Here is a 22,007-nt window from a genome sequence, read left to right as displayed (position 1 = left end):
GTTTAACAATAGAAATTCTTTTTTAAAAATTGTCAAAGGAGTCCTCAGCCACCTCATTATTGTTTCCTCAAATCTTAAATTCAGTACTACTTGACTTCTTAAGGATTTATGTATCTGGAAACCTCAACATTATAGCACTTACCAAAACTAGAAAGGAAATGATTGAGACTTCCATAACACTATCCACATAAATGAAGTTCTTAACTTATACTACTGGCTGGAATCCCAGAACTCTAGAGGTGAATTGCCTATTTAAGAGACTGTGTAGTTTGAAAGTCACGTTACAAAGAGCAAGTTATTTTATGGACATGCTAAATTATGTGCTGAGGGTGAGATAGATAGGGAATGATAGAAGCCTGGCTAGAACCCATGCCTGCTGTCTTCCACTGCCCTTTTTTGCACCCTACCATGTAGTCTCTCCTTTGTTATCTAAGTGATTTTCAAAAGTAGTTTTATGAGCTATGCAGTATAATTTGCTAATTTATGTTGTGATGTCTTCTTTTTTATGAAACCTCTGCCAGATTTTTTAGTGCCTGATAAGTGGCTCATATATTCTAGCTAACTGATATGGCCTCCTTGTGAATTGTTTTGGTAAAATCTGGACTGGTAGATAAGTGAAATTGTTAATGTGGGAAAGTTAGCACTGGTTTATTTTTAATAGGAATGTTTTAGTTTGCCAAAGTGGTGCCAATGCAAAAAGTACCAGAAATGTGTTAACTTTTATGAAGGGGATATATTTGGGGTAAAAGTTTACAGATTCAAGGCCATGAAAAGTCCAACGCAGGGCACCATAAGAAGTGCTTTTTCACCAAGGTTAGTCACCATTTATTGAAGCTAGATGGCTGGCCATCTCTGCCTTTCCCTCCAGGCTTCTTCTCTCAGGCCAAGCTCCTCTGCTTCCCAATTTCAGGTGCAAGCCATCAGGCATAAGGTTCATGTCCTTTCGAGTTGCTGTGTGCTTAAGCAGTCCTCTAGTTTTCTTTCATCTGGAAAAGGGTTGTCTCTTAGGGCTTCTCTCCTTGCAGTTCAGCTATGGACAGAATTAGAGGCTTTTCTCTCACGTGGCAGAATCAAACACAGCAATTCCCTTTTTCCTGTGTATGTCCTTTTTAGTCCATTTATATTAGAACCAGCAAGGGGTGGCGACTCAAGTTGAGTCACACCTCACTGATGTAGTTTCAGTCAAAATTTCTAAAGCAATCTTATGAAATAATCTAATTTAAAGTCCCCTCAACTGAATTTAATGCATTCAAAGGGTATCATACCCAGAGGAATAGTTAACAAATATAATCTTTTTCTTTTTGGGATTCATAAAATAACCCCAAACTGCCACAAGGAAAAACATATTTTATAAGACTTAACTGCAATTTTTTATAGGTCCTAGATGTATCTTACACATGGTAGATGTTCAATTAATACTTCTATGTATTGACTAGGAGTACTCAATTTTCAATTCTATTATTATTTTATTATATTCAAGCTAAATATCCATTATAATCAATTCCAAATTATTCATTTTATTACTATTTTGTTTCTCAGATATTGCTCCAATTACCCATGTAGCACAAAGAACTATTCAGAGTTTTTTTGTTAAATTCTTTTCTGACCTGGTTTGACATGTAATAAAATGCTTATTCTTAGTATGCAAAATATCTAGGTTTTTGCAGATTTATTTTATATCAGCTTTCCTTAGTCTAGGGTTTCTGTTTTTGTTTTTTGTTTTTAATTCATTGAAGTATATACACTCATACATAAATATACATAAACAGTAAATGTATAGTAATAGTTGTGAATTTACAAAACAAACATACATAACGTTATACAGGACTCTCACACCTCACCCTACCACCAATACCTTGCATTGTTGTGAAACATTTTAACAAATGATTAAAGAGCATCCTCAAAATATTACTACTAACCAACGTATCTTAAATTTGGTGTATTTTCCCCCCAACCCAGCCAATTAATATTATTACTGTATCATTTGTACACGAACATATATAAACGCAAGTATATAGTAAAAATTGTGAACTTACAAAGCAAACATGTGTAACATTATATAGGTATCCCATATATCAACCCACCACCAACACCTTGCATTGTTGGGAGACATTTGTTACAAGTTATGAAAGAATATTGTCAAAATCTTACTACTAACTATAATCCTTATCTTACATTTAGTTTATTTTCCCCTAACCCACCCTATTATTATTTTTAAAATATATTTATATGACAGAAATTGTAAACTTAGAAAACAGTTACATACATGTTCAGAATTCCTATACAACACCCTTCTGTCAACACACCACACCGTGGTGGAACATTTGTTATAGATTATGAGATGATATCAGATTATTACTAGGTCCATAGCATATATTTGGCACACTTTTTCCATGCTCCTCCAATATCAGCACAGTACATCTTTGGCACAGATGCATAAATATTACAGTATTACTGTTAACCACAGTCCATAGGTCACTTCAGTTGTATTTTTCCCATGCTTCTCCACATTCCCACCACCCTGCAACAGCGATGTACATCTCTTCTAGCTCACAAAAGACACTCTTGAATCTGTACCATCAAACACAATTCTCATCCACCTCTGGGTTTACTGTGTTATTCAGTCACTAGATTATTTTCTAGCTTTCTGTCAATTGGCATTTATATCCCTAACTCTAGGGTTTTTTGTCGTCCAAATGCTGACCCTTTATCCAATCAAGAGCCAAGTTAGTGTTGTAGCATGTTTTGAGCCTCTCTTCCCAGATGATAGCAGGGACAAAAGCAGCAGTCCGTATTATCCAGGGCTCTGGGTTTAGTTTAACTACAGATTAAGGAAACAGTGTCCACCATTGTGTAATGTCAAAGGCTTCTATAATATAATGGCTAACCTAGTCTGATTGGGTGATAGAGGCACTGATGTGTTGAAAAGAAAGAAATGCAGTTGATAAATCACTTGCCTTGGCACCAGAGATCAGAGTGTTAGATTTGTGGGACTACGGCCTCTGTGTTCCTTATTTCTAGCATCTGTTCTGGTTCCAAAATTGCATGCATTTGAGTTGTACTTTTAATTTTTAGGCTTCAATAAAAACTATGTTTTATATAATCTTTTGTAAAGACCTTTAATTAGGGGGAAATTAGACATTATAACTGTCTCTTTTAAATATCAGATTCTTAAAAATATAGAAGGTTGGCTGTCACTGGCACTATATAGCACTTTTTGAGCAATTTGAAAATGTTGGAAATAACTAAAAGAAGCATTGAGTAAAGAGAGTATCAGTTAAAAGAAGGGTATTCTTTTGTACCTGGGGGGTCCCAACAGAGGCCCTGCCATCCTTGTCTAAAATTATTTTCTTCACTCACCAACACTCTACTCTCTTGACAGATACTAAGTTGTTTTTTACACTCTTCTCTTCCTTCAACCAACCTTTCTGGAAGGGATCATTCATTTAAGTATAAAAGAGGTATAGTTTGCTAAGTCCTTGGGATATTTGTGTTCAAGTGAAGAAAGGGAACAAAATGCCTCTAAAAACACCCAAGAAGATTCATCTAGATGGTAGTTTCGTTTTGGGGGTTTGATTTTCTTTTTCTTTTTTCCTATTATGGAAAATTTGAAAAGCTACACAAAAATAAAGAGATTAGAATAATGAATTCCCATGTAACCATCATTCAACTTCAACAATTAACAGATTCTGTCAATCTTGTTTCAATTTTCCCTGCTCTGCTTTTTTTTCCCTTGAGTCTTTTAAAGCAAGTCCTAGAAATTACTTGACCAAAACTACTTCAGTATGTCTCTTACTGAAATGAACAGTTTTTCTATAATATTCATGCCATTATCACTTTCAACAAAATATTAGTAATTAAATTATCAAAATCCTCTGATTCTCAGTCCATACTCCAATTATCCCTGTTGTCTCAGAGTTGCTTTTTTACTGTTGACAATAAATTGGGTCCATACAAGGACACATACTATATTTGGTTATTTCTTTTAAGTCTTTTTTTATTCTGTAATATGGATTTATGTGTTCTTAACTTAGAGTCTATGGATAAACTTAAAGTAGTCCCTGAATCCTTTGAAATTGATAAAACAGAGCCAGGATATTGATAGTGAATATTGAAAATACCTGTAATTTCAATATTTGGTTCTTTTTAGCCAAAAATAGTATGGATGAAAATATGGATGAAAGAAAAAGTCCACAAAGTCCCCCAAAAATAAAAACAGAGCCTGATTGTGAGAAAAGTGAAGTAAAAGATTCAGTTGAAAGAGGAACAGACCAAAGTGAAATGGACATTTCAAAGATTACTGAGAAGAAGGACCAAGGTAAGGAGAGTCAAGTGTGGAGGGCAGCCTAGGGATGAAAAAAGTATATTGGATCTAGTTCCCACAGTAGAAAAGGTACTCCATTGTCTTTTTAAAAAAAATAATAGCTTTATTGAAATATAATCCACATACTATACAATTCACACATTTAAAGTATACAGCTAAATGCTTTTTAGAATACTCTCAGTTGTTCAGTCATCACCACAATCCACTTTAGAACATTTTCATCACACTAAATAATAAATAGATACCTCATTCCTGTTAGCAGTCACTCCCCATACCTTTAAATCTTCCCCACCCCTGACAACCACCAATCTATTTCCTGTCTTAGTTGATTGCCTGGACACTTCACATTAATGGAATCCTATAATATGTTGTCCCATGTGACTGGCTACTTTCATTTAGCTTAATGTTCCTGAGATTTATCCATATTGTAGCTTATATCAATATGTTGTTCCTGAATAATTTTCTGTTATATGGATATACCACATTTTATTTATCCAGGCACCAGCTGATGGACATTTGGATTCTTCCTTTTGGCTGTTAGTTAGGAATAATGGTACATTGAACATTTGTGTACACATTTTTGTGTGGACATATATATGTCCATTTCTCTTAAATATATATACCTAGGAGTAGAGTTGCTAGGTCATACAGTTTAATTTTTTTTTTTAGGAGGTATCAGAGATTGAACCTAGGACCTCAGACATGAGAAGCAGGTGCTTAACCACTGAGCTACATCTTCTCCCCGATGAGAGTTGGTTTTTTCTCTGTTTGTTTTTAGGAGGTACCAGGGATCAAACCCAGGACCTCATACATGGGAAGCAGGTGTTCAGCCATTCAAGCTATATCTGCTCCCCACAGTTCAATATTTGAGGAACTTACATTATCTTTTGCAAAAAGTGTCTTCCCCCATAAGTTAAATAATTATACCTAAGATATTTTATAATTATAAAAGACTATACAAAAATCTTGCACAAAGGTACTGGTATATATCCTGTTACACACTGCGTAATTTTTTCGTGATGGCATTCCATCATTTTTAGATATTAAGAGTCAGGATATTTAAATATGTTGAATATTTTATAAAGGTTAGCCCTCTCTATTTTCTCTTTTCATATATGCCAGGAACTTTGAAATACGTAGATATATGTTTATATTTAATCTCTTGAATAAAAATTTAAAAGTTAGGTATTTGAAAAATAGGTAGTTTTAAATATGGAAATATTCTTATGAATTCCATATTTCAAACCAAAAGTTGTATTTATATAAATGTCTTCATTTCACAGATAAAAAAGAAGTTTTAGATTCTGACAATGATAAATCCTTCAAAGAAGAGCCAATGGAAGTAGATGATGAAGTGAAAACAGAGTCACATGTACATTATCAGGAAAGTTCTCAAGTAGATGTAGTCAATGTTAGTGAGGGTTTTCATCTAAGGACTAGTTATAAAAAGAAAATAAAATCATCCAAACTAGATGGACTTCTTGAAAGGCGAATTAAACAGTTTACAATGGAAGAAAAACAGCGCATAGAAAAAATGAAGTTGGAGAGTGGAATTAAAGGTATAGGAAAGACTTCTATAAGTTCTTTGAAGAGCCCATCTGAGTCATCAGTAATAACCAAAGCAAAAGAAGGGAGTCAAAGTAACTTGCTTAGACAAGAACAAAGTCCTAATGCAAGTAATGATAAGTCTGAAGATTTGATTCAGGGATGTTCACAAAGTGACTCCTCAGTTCTTGGAATCAGTGATCCTAATCATACCACAAACAAACTTTATCCAAAAGATCGAGTGTTAAATGATGTTTCCACTCAGAGCCCAGAGGCAAACTGTCAGAAACAAAATGATATAGATGAGAGTCTCTCTGAATCCTGCAATAGAGGCCAGGAATCCAGTAACATTAAAGCAAAAGGAAGTGATTTTCTTATTAATGACCTTAAACTGGCCAGTACAGATGAAATTGGTACTTCAGTCTATAAGAACAAAAGATCGCTCACACAGGAGGTTAATGACACTATGGTTTCTCTGTCAGAGAACCCTTTACTTCCATCAGTACCTAAAAGTATAGGTGATAGAGATGCCCAGTCTTTGTCGAAGGCAATGGACTTTGAAGGAAGACTGGGATTTGACTCTGAATATAATAGTACTTTGGAAAATAGTTCTGATACTATGTCTGTTCAAGACAGCAGTGAAGAAGATATGATTGTTCAGAATAGCATTGAAAGTATTTCTGAACAGTTCATAACTCAAGAACAAGGTATTGAAGGCTTGGAACCGGAACCATTGAAACATGAGTTTGTTTTAGATAAGTCTCCTGGAAACTATGATGACAAACTGCAGGGTAAGGTAACTGAAGCAAATGGTAAAAGACCAAGTCCAGAACTAAAGTTAGAGGAGAGACCAGTTAATAAATACATTGATAAAATAAATCTAAAAAATAACACTGACAAAAAAAATAATGAAAATCGAGAGTCTGAAAAGAAAGGACAGAAAGCAAGTACATTTCAAATAAATGGAAAAGATAATAAACCTAAAATATATTTGAAAGATGAATGCTTGAAGGAAATCTCTGTGAGTAAGGTAGTAAGTAGTGATGTTGAGCCAAAGGTTAATAATATAAATAAAATAATTCCTGAAACTGATGTTAAGTCATTGACTGTTAAGGAATCTGCTGTAAAGCCATTCATTAATGGTGATGTTGTCATGGAAGAGTTTAATGAAAAAAATAACTTAGAAACAAAATCATGTTTACTGAGTTCTTCAGATGCTGAAGGTGACTATCAAGATAGCCTTGATACTTTGCCATCAACCAGAGAACCTGAGAGTGCACAGACTATAGCTCCACCATCTTGTGTAGAAAGCCACTCAAATAATCAAATAGAAGATATGGAAGTTGAAACCTCCGAAGTTAAGCAAGTTACTCCATCACCTATTACTTCTGGAGAGGACTCTAACATCAGTAATGATTTTATTGATGAAAATGGTTTGCTCATGAACAAAGATGAAAATATCAATGGAGAAGCTAAAAGAAAAACAGTTGTTACAGAAGTTACTACGATGACATCAACTGTGGCCACAGAATCAAAAACTGTGATTAAGGTAGCAAAAGGCGATAAGCAAACTTTGGTCTCATCCACAGAAAATTGTGCCAAGTCCACTGTTACAACTACTACTACGACAGTAACAAAGCTTTCCACACCCTCCACAGGTAGCAGTGTGGACATCATCTCTGTAAAGGAACAGAGCAAAACTGTGGTCACCACAACAGTGACAGATTCACTGACCACTGCAGGAGGCACATTGATAACATCTATGACTGTGAGCAAAGAATATTCCACAAGAGACAAAGTGAAACTGATGAAATTTTCAAGACCCAAGAAGACTCGTTCAGGTACAGCCCTGCCATCCTATAGAAAATTTATTACCAAGAGCAGCAAGAAGAGCATATTTGTTTTGCCTAATGATGACTTAAAAAAGTTGGCCAGAAAAGGAGGAATCCGAGAAGTCCCTTATTTTAATTACAATGCAAAACCTGCCTTGGATATATGGCCATATCCTTCTCCTAGACCAACTTTTGGTATTACTTGGAGGTATGTACTTTAAAATGTATTTGGGGAAGGGAGAGAGAAAATTTTTAAATATTTAATAAAAATATCTCATGTTTAAATATTTTTTAAAGTTTTAAATTTTGAGATACGAAATAATAGAGATAAGTTAGAGAAGCATATATTTAATGGCTATAGTTAAAAGATACAGAAAGCTTCAAACTTGGCCAGCTGGTAGGTTCTAAAGTTTACTTAGGGAAAAATGTTCAAAGACTCAAAATTTAAGGGAATCCTTTCAAATTATACTCTATTTACTTTTTGTTAAGACAGAAGAAATATGTCAAACATGACTGCTTCCATGTCCTAACTTTCCAGATTATTGCCATGTGTTTGCTCTGGAAACAAGATAATCATAGAATTGGATAATCACCAACTTTTGGGAATGTTTATGTTTTATTTCTATTAGGTAATTCATAAAAATATAAGATAAGGAAACATGCCTGTAAATTACACAGCACTCATCATAATGTGGAAATATTCCTAACATGATTTGTTTGCATGATAAACATTCATTTTGGAGTTCTCCATTATTCATATGTAAAAAGATAGTCTCTAAGATTCCTTAGGAATTTTTTTTTTAACAGAAATTGTCTCAACCTAAAATATTCTAGGCATTTTAAGTTTTGGGTGTGAATTTTAACTATGTAGTGTTGGTGGTTATAAAAGCATGGAGCTTTACATTGGGAAAGGATCTTAGAAATTATCTTTTATGGATGTACAGTAACTTACTTCTGGCCACAGAGGGTCAGAATTAAGAATAGTGCCCAGTGTTCCTAAATCCCAGTCCAGCATTTTATTGCTATATCACATTTCACGTGCTTTGTCCTTTTCCATGTCTTTGTTTTTTTTTTTAAATCTTTCCCCCTTACAGTTCAGAAAGATGCAACATAAACATTGAAAACATAAGAGTTCTGTGGGACATGCTCAGAAACCAGGACTGATCTTAGTTGCATCTAGATTTTGCCAGGATTCTTAAATGATTACTTCAACAAGTTAATGAGTAGACTTCATTTCTCTTTAGGCTTCATTTCTGTATGTCTTTTAATCTGTTTCCAATTTCTTTAAGTAAAAATCATTGTTTCCTTTCAATGTAATTAGCTAGTATTAGAAAAGACCAAAAAAAGAATGTAAATGAGTACTCTCTACAAAGGAATTAATTTATTAATACTGCCAGTCATAGTTTGTTTGACCAAGTTTTTTATAATTCATCTTTTAATTTGAATTAAAATATCATCACTCCATTACACATTCAATAGAGACAGCTGAAAAGTACAATTTCTCTGCAGGGCCTGTAATGAAGGATTTGCAGAATCCTGCAGGGAATCAAGGAAATCTTCATTACAATTCATGGATTTGTAGGATTACTCTGCACTTTTCTGCTTTCTTCATTGAGAGCGGTCCCAAAATGTATCCTTGACTGTCCTGCAGGTAACTTCTTTCCCACTGGAAAAGTTACTGTGTACTTTAATTAAAATGATCTGGCAGTTGTGGAAGCAGACCTTTCTGCTCTTTTCTATTTGAAATGGAAGGTAGGCTCAACTGGGAGCACTTTTCTCTGAACTCTCAAGGAAAATGAGTCACCAGTCCTCATCAAGTGTTGCTCTGGGCCCTTTCCTGCACACTGGGGGTTCAGGAGCCTTGTATTACTATGTTTTAATATGAGCTCTGAGCTTAATTTCTTTATTTAATTTTGCATATTTAATGGAAGAAAATGTCTTCCTGTACATTTTAAGTAGATGCTGCCTTCACATATATGCTAATGTCTTATTTGCTGAAGTTAAGAGAAACAATCCCTCCTCTGTAATGGAGGCATGGGTAAATATGTAAATTATTCTTGACTTTAGGAATTATTTTTTAAAAATATAATGCTATAAAAATCATGCATAGAAATGAATTTTTATGCTCACACTTAGAGTAGAAGCTAAGAATACTGAAGGTGGCGTGTATGGTCTTTTTTAATTTAATGTTAAGCAATATTGAAAAAGTGAGATTTCTTATAGATTCATTAGGTTCTCTCTTTTTCTCCACACTGTCCATTCCCCTACACCTTTTCCCCCAGGCCGTATTTTGTGTTTCATTATCACTTTAAACTGGTAGTTGTCCTCAACAGTGCTGCAGAAACTCCTCATAAAATACTATATATTCTGTGAGTGTTCTGACTGAACTGAGCAACTGTTGAAACGGGGGCATGTTAACTACTGCAGGGAGGGAAAGGAGGAGGAGAAAGTGTTTTGTCACCTGCAGATCATATCTGTGGGAAATACTTCTCTTTGCAACCCATCTTAGTAATGGATAAATCTCAGAGGCCTTCACATATAGTCATTTAATGCTCTTCTTTAACACTTCGGTTTGGCACTACACACCTGCCTTCCTCTTTTCATGCCAGCTGTATCTCTTGCCATACTTCCACGTGACTTCCCTCCAGGCATAGCACCCTAGGTGTAGTTTCTGGGAAGAAGTGTGTTCTCTTTTACATCTTCCCTCCTTAGCACATGTATGCCCTTTTCCTAGTCCTTTGAGATTCTAACAAAGCTCTAATCCCTACTCCTGAGCCAAATCACATGTCCTTCCCTGTGTTTAGTCATCCCCTTGTCCTTTCCTCTGTCATAGCTTCTTGAGGGCACAGAGATAGATTCTTGCTCTCTTCTGTGTCCTTAGTTCCTTCCACCTAATCTGGCATATAAAAGGCCCTCATGTTTTTTCAGTGAATGAATGAGTAGGCTGTTAATGCATGAAGTATGTTCCTTCCCTGGTATTTCTATTTTAAAATAGGGATGCTTTAAAATATTGTTTGACCATAGAGAGGGAAGAGAGAATGAGAACAACTTTCCCTTTTAAAGTAAATGTTTATTTGCTTTTTCCCACGAGCCCAAAGTCCCCTAAGACCTTATGAAAGTGACAAACACTTTCCCTATCCGGGGACATCCCTGCACTAGTTAACATTTCCCCTCTAATTTAAATGTTGCTTTATCCAGTTCAGAGGCTTCATAGGGTGATAGCACAACAAAGAAAGTAATGGTATCACAAATGGAGATAAGAAATAAAGAAACTGCAGCAGGAAGCAGGTGTAGCTCCGTGGTTGAGCATGTGCTTCCCATGTACAAGATCATGGGTTCAATCCCCCGTACCTCCTTAAAAATAAAAAAAAAGCAGCAGCAACTTATTGACTAGAGCTTTCCCTTTCTCACATTGTTCATTTTTCCAACCTAATACTAAGAATAGAAAGCAATACCTTTCAAATGCAGAGTTGTCTGAGATCTAACTTCTGCCTCTTTTAAAGAGATTATTTTAGTTTCATAGGCTTTTTCCACTCTGCAATCAGTGTGTATTCATTTTAGTGTGAAAATGTCAATAAAGTATGTAATTACTAATAACTAATGATATTAAAGAATTATTAGCAGTATACATCATCCAGTAGTTCATTTTTTTGGAAGACTCACCTTTTGGATACAAATGTTTATCAGTTTGGAAAGCCTATTGGATTTGAGAGACTTCTAGTTTTCGCTTTGTGTATTTAAGAAAAGGTCTACTTTTTTGAGTTTTTGTTGTTGCAGTGACAATCAGCCAAGATTTTATCCTTCTACACTCCTTTATAACATTTAGTAACACTATTACCTGTTTGTCTGTATTTACTCTCCTTAGTAATTTTGCTAACATATTTTGGAATTAGGGTAAATTTTTGAAGTCTTCATAAATGGTTGCCATGTCACTCTTATGAGATGTACTCATTTTACAAATTTATACGTCATTTGAAGTGATTACAGACCCTTTTGCGTTGTCAGGTGCATGTTAGATCTGTGAACAAAAAGTTCTTCTGTTAAGGACATACAATACTTAATGTGTTTATAAAACTGTATTATAAATACAGAAATCAAATTGACAAGAATCTGACAATCCTTCAGTTTATTAGAATGAATATATATGTTTTTTTTGTGGATTTTTCTTTTAGATATAGACTTCAGACCGTAAAGTCCTTGGCCGGAGTAAGCCTTATGTTACGGTTACTGTGGGCAAGTTTGAGATGGGATGACATGGCAGCCAAAGCGCCTCCAGGAGGAGGGACTTCACGGACAGGTAAAGTGTTTTTTAACTTTCTAATTTATGTTTAAAAGATTAACTTTCCTCTGGACTGTCCATGTGCCAGCTGGGCCCTGAGCCTCAGCAGAGTTGCAACACTTACTCTCTGGTTCACTGGACTTATGCAGGTCAGCTAACAGGAAGGTGAAGATGGTCAATCACCACACCAGGGAACTGAGAGTGCCTACAACTGCAAGCTAAGCCCCCTCTCAATATAGAGGTGGAGTCGACATCACTTTCCCAGGGCCCACAGAATGGAGGAATAAAATATGGATTAGAGTGGGGGGGGGACACATTTTACAGTAGTTCAGTTTTTTCTATGCATATTTATACATATGCGGATTTATAAAATTGAATTTTACTATATATTATCTAATTGTTTTAATAACTATATTGAACATAATTCCCTGTTTATATTTCTATGTCATATTTTTAAGTGGCTATCACATGTATATGTTTATTTAAGATCTGACTTATTTTGAGCACTAAGGTTGTTTTCAGTTTTTTCACATTTTTAAACGTTTTTACTACCAAAAAAAAAGATTAACTTTCTTGACTGTTGGATTTAATTTTAAGCATATCTGTTATCGATTAACATAAAATGTTTGTGTTTGTTTTTTAAAAAGACAGCTTTGCTGCGGTGAATTTGGCATCCTATGTCATCAAATCCTGGGGTGGTAAGGGGAAGGTTTGAATTCTAAATTGAGTCACCAATGAGTGAAGCATTCTGAATATTCGAAAGATATGTTATCATAGATTCTAAATCATTTAAACTGGGACATCTGGAACCCTATATTCTCTCAGAATTTTTGCTTTTTGACCTGAATATTGCTACTAGGGAGTAAACTGCCCTCAGTAACATTTCATTCAGTTTAGAAATGCCTGGGGAAGTAGAAGTATTGTTACCATCCAGCAAGGAAATTGTAGTCATTGATTAAATGTTTCCAAAATTTTATTCATGTGTGTGTCTTTTTTTTAAAACTCCAGATGTTGCACTTTTTTAGTCTTTGAATATTTTAGGTTATTCATATTATGTAAATTAAATCACTACAGAAACATCTGAAACTGAAATCACAACAACAGAAATAATTAAGAGGCGAGATGTTGGTCCCTATGGTATTCGGTCTGAATATTGTATCAGGAAAATCATTTGTCCCATTGGAGTACCAGAAGCACCAAAAGGTAAGGAGTAGAAAAATTGTATTCTTTCATTATTAACCTGTTAGTCATATCTTTTATGAGATGAAATTGGATTATAATTCCTTAACTCTTTATATATATATATTTTAATTGAGACGTTTTGAATTTACAAAACAGTCATTCATCATGTGCAGAATTCCCATCAACACTCCTCCACCAACATCTTAAATCATTGTAGAACATGTGTTACATGTTAGATGTTTGAGAGAACATCATTAGACTATTAGCATTAACTGTGGTCTATAGCATACTTTTGGTATATTCCATACCCCCACCCCCATTATTAACACAGTATCTTCTTTGACCTTGATGCAAAAAATATTACAATATTGTTAACTATAGTCCATAATTAAATTAATTGTATTTTTCCCATGAATCTCCATATTCTTACTACCTTGTAGTTGTTCTAGTTCATAGAAGTACATTCTTGTATTTGCGCTGTTAACCACAATCCTCATCCACTTCTGGGTTCACTATGTTATTTAGTCCCTAGATTATTCTCTAGCTTTCTTTTAATTGACATTTACATTTCTAGACTACCCCTTTCATAATCCCATTTATAAACCAGCCATGTTATAGTTGCAATAATGTGTTACCATTAACTATATCTATTTCCACAATTTTACAGTCAAGCTAATTAAACATTCTGCTTACCTTATATTTCCTTAACTCTTTTTTTTTCTTTCAAGATTTATTTATTTATTTATTTCTGTCCCCTTCCCTGCCCCCACCCCGGTTATCTGTTCTCTGTGTCTATTTGCTGCATCGTCTTTGTCTCCTTCTGTTGTTGTCAGCAGAATGGGAATCTGTGTTTCTTTTTGTTGCGTGATCTTGTTGTGTGTCATCTTGTTGTGTCAGCTCTCTGTGTGTGAGCACCATTCCTGGGCAGGCTGCACTTTCTTTCGCACTGGGTGGCTTTCCTTACCGGGCGCACTCCTTGCATGTGGGACTCCCCTATGCAGGGGGAAACCCCTGCGTGGCAGGGCACTCCTTGCGCACATCAGCACTGTGCATAGGCCAGCTGCACACAGGTCAGGGAGGCCCGGGGTTTGAACCGCGGACCTCCCATGTGGTAGACGGATGCCCTAACCACTAGGCCAAGTCCGCTACCCTCCTTAACTCTTTATTCAACTTTTATGAAAAACGAACAAACTAAAAAGCACTTTTCACTAAACTACTATATTTAAAAATTCTATTGAAGGAACAATGTCAAGCCACTGATGGTCACAGGTGTTTTGCCAAACACAGGAAGGGTCCAAAAATCTGTGGTAATACCTCTTGTGATTAATATATGGGTTAGTGATTAACACCAGACCTTCAGCAGTAAGAGGGCAGCCACTGTGTCTGTACCTTGTACAGAATCTGACTCAGAATTGGTCAGTAAAGGTTTGCTGACTCAAGGGTTAAAGTTGGTGTGAAATAATTCAGTGCTCAGAATAGAAATAATCTAAGAGGCATAAAGACTTACTCAGGAAACCTTGCTGGAGCACCTTCATGTAGAACGAGATCCAGCCCTGTTTTCTAGGAAGCAAAGGTTGTATTTAAGTAGCAATTTAAATTGCAATAAGATATAAAAGACTGATAAATGGTAAATATTGGAAAAGGAGCAAGGGTAACACTATTTCGCAGTTAATTATGAATGTCTGTCTAGAAAATTCTTAAGAATCAAAGTTATTAATGCTAAAAACAGTTCAGTAAGATGTCCAAATTCAAAATATATAAATATTAAAGTCAATAATTTTATTTTTATATGAGCAATAAAATTTTTTAGAAAAAATATAATAGATGTGTTAAAAGAAAATGCTGTCAGGAAGCGGACTTGGCCCAATGGATAAGGAGTCTGCCTACCACATGGGAGGTCTGCAGTTGAAACCCCAGGCCTCCTTGACCCATGTGGAGCTGGCCCCTGCGCAGTGCCGATGTGCACAAGGAGTGCACCTCGTAGGGAGAGCCACCCAGCGCGAGAGAAAGTGCAGCCTGCCCAAGAATGGCGCCGCACACATAGAGAGCTGGCACAACAAGATGACACAACAAAAAGAAACACAGATTCCCAGTGCTGCTGATAAGGATAGAAGCGGTCACAGAAGAACACAGCGAATGGATGCAGAAAGCAGACAACTGAGGGGGGGGGGATAAATAAATAAATAAATCTTTTTTTTTTTTTTTAAAGTTTTATTTATTTATTTAATTTCCCCCCCTCCCCTGGTTGTCTGTTCTTGGTGTCTATTTGCTGCGTCTTGTTTCTTTGTCCGCTTCTGTTGTCGTCAGCGGCACCGGAAGTGTGGGCGGCGCCATTCCTCGGCAGGCTGCTCTTTCATTTCACGCTGGGCGGCTTTTCCTCACGGGCGCACTCCTTGCGCGTGGGGCTCCCCCACGCGGGGGACACCCTTGCGTGGCACTGCACTCCTTGCGTGCATCAGCACTGCACATGGCCAGTTCCACACGGGTCAAGGAGGCCCGGGGTTTGAACCGCGGACCTCCCATATGGTAGACGGACGCCCTAACCACTGGGCCAAAGTCCGTTTCCCAAAATAAATCTTTTTTAAAAAATTCTGTCTTTAGATAGAAACACGATTTTCTAGAAATTAATTTTCCCTACCCTTATTTAATTCTTGGAACTTGATTACATCAACTTGTAAGGTCATCTTGAAAATAAATGATTGAAAATAGCCTCTTTCAAAAAGTACACAAATAAGGTGGTACTTGTCTTAGGAGATATGAATTATTAGCATAATTAAAACAAGGTTGTATAGACAGCTCAGTTGATAGAGACAGCGGGGAGAAAGCATTCCTGATGAGTCTTCACTCTCCATGACCCCATAGCCTTCAATGCAGGCCACTACAGTCTCCCTGAATCACTGTTGTTTTGTTTTTTGGATTTTTTTTTTACTGTATCACTTAATACAACCCAATTTCTAATGCTCTTTTGGTTTCCTTCTGTGATCCTACTCCTTCCCCATTCCCTCAGCATATGGGAAATACAAAGAGGGAGACCTACTCTTCGTTTTTTTTTTTTTAATCTTTTTTTTTTTAAGATTTAGTTATTTATTTCTCTTCCCTTTCCCTCCTCCCCCGCCCCGTTTGTCTGTTCTCTGTGTCTATTTTCTACGTCGTCTTTGTCCACTTCTGTTGTTGTCAGCGGCACAGCAATCTGCGGCTCTTTTTCTTGCGTCATCTTGCTGTGTCAGCTCTCCATGTGTGCAGCACCATTCTTGGGCAGGCTGCACTTTCTTTCGCACTGGGCGGCTCTCCTTACATGTGGGGCTCCCCTACATGGGGGACACCCCTGTGTGGCAGGGCACTCCTTGCGCGCATCAGCGCTGCGCATGGGCCAGCTCCACTCGGGTCATGGAGGCCGGGGTTTGAACCGTGGACCTCCCATGTGGTAGACAGATGCCCTAACCACTGGGCCAAGTCTGCCGCCTGTTTCTTTTAATCTTAAAATTAGATTTTATCTATTCTTAGTAGTTTAAGATCTCGCCTTTTATTAGTAACTCTCAAATCCCTCTGCCCAGTGCTGTCATGGGAAGCATGTATTTCCATAGTTGTACACAGTTAAGTACACCCAACCCAACTGTGGGAGGAACATGTTAGGCTTCTTAAAGGAAATCGTATATAAGTTGGGCTCTGAATGATGAATAAGTATTAGTCAAATGGAGACAGGAGTATTTAGGGATAGAGTTCCAGGCAGAGCAAACAGGGTCTATAAAGGCTCAAGTCTTATATCAGGGGTCCACAGCTCTTTGTGTATTGGCCCCGCTGCCTGCTTCTGTAAATGAAGTGTGATTGGAACACAGCCACATATACTCATTTACATATTATTTTTGACTCCTTTCACAATAAAAAAGCAGAGTTGAATAGTTGTAGCAGAGACCATCTGGTCCACAAAGTCTAAAGTATTTACCACCTGGCCCTTTAAGAAAAAGTTTGCCAGTCCCTGCTTTTCTTTATATGAGAGGAGATGCTAAAAGTAATATAATTTTAGAAGCTATATTGCTTAAAGTACTTTGATTTCTTTCTCAAAGAAACACCTACACCACAGAGGAAAGGCCTTCGATCAAGTGCTTTGCGACCAAAGAGACCAGAAACTCCCAAGCAAACTGGCCCTGTTATTATTGAAACCTGGGTAGCAGAAGAAGAGTTGGAATTATGGGAGATCAGGGCATTTGCTGAGAGGTAAGGAAATAGTTAATATGGGATCAAGGATTTGAAGATTTTATCACTTCAGAATTAAAGAATTACCACTTTAATAGTTATTCTGTATGTCCTAGTTAATTTTACTTTACCTTTTGATTTTAAGCAGTAGCTGTATATAGTTTATTTGGACCCTATTTTTAATTTTTAATATGTTTTTATCTACTTATCCATTTCTAATTGTCTTTAATTTAACTTTTTATTTCTTAAATTGAAATAATTTTATACCTTTGCATGATATGAAATTTGACCAGATTCTACTTGAATTAGTTGGATGCCTGGTACCTCATAGAGTAGTGTCTGATAAATTCCTCTTTTTCTTCCTGCAGAGTGGAGAAAGAAAAGGCACTAGCAGTTGAGCAACAGGCTAAGGTTAGTGAACAGAAGGCAGCAGAGGACTTCATGGCCCAAATGGAGGCTCTCGTAAAACAGCAGAGATTGGCTGCCCAGCAGCTGGGGGAGTTGATATTAGTCCCACCTGGCAACACATCTAAGTTTTTAGTCAAATTCATGCACACCAAAAGCACAGTAATTATATAATCATGTGGGTTTTTTTTTTATTGTATTTCATATATATCTTAGTTTTATTTCTTAAAAATAACTCTTGGTAGCAGATGTGGCTCAAGCAGTTGAGCACCAGCTTTTTACATGGGAGGTCCTGGATTGGGTCCCTGGTGCCTCCTAAAAACAAATAAACAAACAAACAAAAAGCCACTGGTGTGGCTCAGTGGTTGACTGCCAGTTTCCCACATATGAGGTCCCAGGCTCACGCCCTGGCCTGATATCTTTTTTTTTTTTTAATTACTCTCTGGATACAGGAAGCTCTGTTTTTGCAAAAAGTTTACATATTTGTAGAACATGGTTTAAGTAAGATTTATTTTATTATCTTTATAATTTAGTAAGTAGTTGCTAAAAATATTTTTTTCCTGCAAAATTTCAAACTGGGAAATCTCTGTAGTCTATGAAAAAGTTTATCATTGATGATTATAATGCTACTGATGGTTTCTTAACCATTTCCAAATTCTAGTTATTAGAAGAGATCCTAATAAGATACGTTTATTGGAAGTGGGTGTAGCCCAATGGTTTGAGTGCCAGTTTCCCGTGTACAAGGTCCTGGGTTCAATCGTCAGTGCCTCCTAAAAAAAAGAAAAGATATGTTTATTAATGTAATAAAATTTCCAAGCTGTTTGGCTTGCTTTTTCATTGTATTTTTTTCGTACATTTAACATCTTGTTAAAAGTATTGTTTTTATAATGTAAATGATGAACCATATCTGCCTGAATACTAGAGACCCAGATAAAAGATTAATACCCCATTTTTCCATTGCGAAGATACTACAAAAATTTTTAGCCAACTGGAATATATATACTCTTTGAGGATATAGATGAAATGTATATATATCTGTTTATAATGTTACTAACTTAATGACACGCAACTCTTTAGAAATCATATATAAAGTATTCATATGAAACAAGTTTTCTCTCATGTTTTATAAATTTTTTTGTTTTTCCTTCAAATTCTTCTGTATCTTTGACATTGGTTTACTGTATGTCAGTATCATTACTTCATCAAAGTTGTTTGAGTTAACAGCACTTTTTGATTCTGTGTTTGGTGCCCTCTCTCACTGGAAATTTATCTCAAAACTAGTATATGAGTATATGTCGCTCAAATGATTAATCACCTTCTTCCCATGTATGAGGTCCCAGGTTCTATCCCTTGTATCTCCTGGAAACAAAACAAAGAAACAAATAAAGGAAATAACCAACTCAAGGGCGCTTGGGTGTAGCTCAGTGGTTGAGCACTGGCTTCCCACATACAAGGTCCTGTGTTCAATCCCTGGATACAGTACCTCAGAAATAAACAAAACCCCACACACGCAAAAATCCATTGATGTAACAATAGGCTATTTATTTTGTTTTTCTCTATGGATGTATTTTATCATCTTTACAGTATAACCACTTAATGCATTGCTTTGTGTGTGAGCGTGTGGTAACATATACAACACAAAATTTCCTATTTTAAACACTATCAAACATGTATGATTCTTTGTTATCAGTTATATTCACAACATTGTGCTACCAACACTACCATCTGTTACCAAAACTTTTTCATAACTCCAAACGGACACTCTGACTCCATTATACAATAACTTTACATTCCTATCCACCTTTAGCTCCTCCTCCACGTATACGCCTTCCACATTGCAGCTTTTTCCCTATCAGGTTTTTTTTTTAAGATTTATTTATTTATTTCTCTCCCCTTCGACCCCCGCCCAGTTGTCTGTTCTCTGTGTCTATTTGCTGCGTGTTCTTTTTGTCTGCTTCTGTTGTTATCAGCAGCACAGGAATCTGTGTCTCCTTTTGCTGTGTCATCTTGTGTCAGCTCTCCATGTGTGTGCGGCGCCATTCCTGGGCAGGCTGCACTTTGACACTGGGCGGTTCTCCTTACGGGGCACACTCCTTGCGTGTGGGGCTCCCCTATGGGTGGGACAGCCCTGTGTGGCCGGGCACTCCTTGCGCGCATCCTCACTGTGCATGGGCCAGCTCCACACGGGTCAGGGAGGCCCGGGCTTTGAACTGTGGACCTCCCATGTGGTAGACGGATGCCCTGTCCAATGGGCCAGGTCCGCTTCCCCCTATCAGGTTTTAATACATCAAGAGTCAGCATATGACGCAGTGCTGATGCGTGCAAGGAGTGCCATGCCACGCAGGGGTGTCCCCTGCGTAGGGGAGCCCCACTCGCAAGGAGTGCACCCGTAAGGAGAGCCGCCCAGCGCGAAAGAAAGTGCAGCCTGCCCAGGAATGGCACCGCCCACACTTCCCATGCCGCTGACGACAACAAAAGTAGACAGAGAGACAAGATGCAGCAAATAGACACAGAGAACAGACAACCAGGGAAAGGCGGGGGGATTAAATAAATAAATAAAATAAATCTTTAAAAAACAAAAAAAAGAGTCGGCATATGAAATTAAATAGGAATTTGGGGGGAGTTTTGCAGAAACTGCAGACGACATACAAAGGCCAACATATGTCATAGGTAAAGAATAGAAACTCAGAATTAGGTAAAATACATGTATAGTATTATATAAATCTTAACCCAAATTTTACAATAAGGTACTGCAAAGGCCCCATAAGAGAAGGAAAAATGCGTACTTTTTCTCTGGTTTAAAGGGAGGGCCAAAATTTTTATGTGGCTTTTCCAGATGGCGGGGACACCAAGCCCCTCACAAGCACGATGTGGAATGGATAACTGTAATCCACTCTTTCTCCTTGTATTTGTTACTCTAGATATTTCATATAAGTGAAATTATGCAATATTTGTCCTTTCGTTTCTGGTTTACTTCACTCAACATGATGTCTTCAAAGTTCATCCATGTTATAGCATGTATCAGAACTCAATTCCTTTTTATGGCTGAATAATATTTCGTTGTATGTATGTGCCACATTTTGCTTATCTGTTCATATATTGATGAGCACTTGGGATGCTTCCACCAATGTATTGCCTTTTTAAATTCCTTTTTTAAAAGGATAATTTACAAAGATAACTAACACTTCCAAGTTTGAAGTCACATCTAAAGTTCAGTTTCTTTGCCTCTTTTTTTCACTGATTCAATGAGGTAATATCTCCAAGTATCTACAGTTGAATTCCTGGGGAGTGGATGTGGCTCAAGTAGTTGGGAGCCCACCTACCACATGGGAGGTCCTGGGTTTGGTTACCATGTGTCTCCTAAAAAAGAAGACGAGCAGATGCAGCACACAGCCAGTGCAAATAATGGGGGGGGGGGGGGTAGAGCGTGTAAATAAATAAATCTTTAAAAAAATAATAAGTTCCCTTAGTCTTGAGAAAGGAGTGTATGGAATATATCACAATGTATTTAGATACAAAATGTGTGTACAAAAGTAATCCTAAATATTGGGGTGTGAAGGCATTGGTGGGCAACTTGCAATGGCAGGAGATAGTTGAGCATTAGAATTTGATCTTAGTACTCGTCCCACCCCCACCACTAACTAGCTCCGTGGCCTTAGGAAGTTATACAATTTTTTTCAACCTGTTTCCTCATTTTTTAGAGTGGCAATAATGCCAGCAACTTCATTGGTTTGGTTTGAGCATTAAATAAGATAAAGAAGGTGCCACTATGTTTGCAGTAAGTCCCACCTATTTTTTTTAGACCTGTAAATTTATGTTGTTACTCCTCAGACCATGATTGATAAACTGTTCGAAAATTGGAAATGACATTAGTCTATAATAAAAAGCTATACAAATGATCTTTAATAACCCAGTAGTCTGAAAGATAAGATTGTACCACCATAAAATAGTGTAAAGTATTTTTCTGTGAAGATGTTTGAATAAGTATCTAGGAAAATTGTCCTATAATTTTCAACTTGCTTTATTGCAGGTCTGCCAACTTAGATTGCAATATAATATTGGCATCTTTATGATTGCATAAATTATTAACATTGCAATAAAATGAAAACATTTCACAGTTCCTCTTAAATGATATATACTATTAATCCCATCGCTGAGTAACAAGGTGTTGTCTCCAGTAAGATGACCCATGTCTTTATTTTCAGTCTAAACACTTGGATATTTGTATAGGCTGAAAAAAATTTGA

General features: G+C 36.7%; 1 protein-coding gene across 15 annotated transcripts in view; it reads left to right on the top strand.

The window, feature by feature from the left end:
* BPTF (bromodomain PHD finger transcription factor) overlaps positions 1–22,007 on the top strand; it is a 175,804-nt gene that overhangs the window by 113,035 nt on the left and 40,762 nt on the right. For all 15 annotated transcript variants that reach the window (XM_058284554.2, XM_058284557.2, XM_058284553.2 and 12 more), the window contains 6 exons: positions 4,151–4,318; positions 5,608–7,909; positions 11,874–11,998; positions 13,055–13,183; positions 17,227–17,377; positions 17,725–17,767. In XM_058284554.2, coding sequence (XP_058140537.1) covers positions 4,151–4,318; positions 5,608–7,909; positions 11,874–11,998; positions 13,055–13,183; positions 17,227–17,377; positions 17,725–17,767 — 2,918 coding nt within the window. The remainder of the gene's footprint in view (positions 1–4,150; positions 4,319–5,607; positions 7,910–11,873; positions 11,999–13,054; positions 13,184–17,226; positions 17,378–17,724; positions 17,768–22,007) is intronic.

This window comes from Dasypus novemcinctus, chromosome 21 (assembly GCF_030445035.2).
Source record: "Dasypus novemcinctus isolate mDasNov1 chromosome 21, mDasNov1.1.hap2, whole genome shotgun sequence".
In the NCBI taxonomy this organism is placed as follows: domain Eukaryota; kingdom Metazoa; phylum Chordata; class Mammalia; order Cingulata; family Dasypodidae; genus Dasypus; species Dasypus novemcinctus.
The sequence above is the reverse complement of the archived record's forward strand: the minus strand, read 5'-3'. Positions and strand labels throughout refer to the sequence as shown.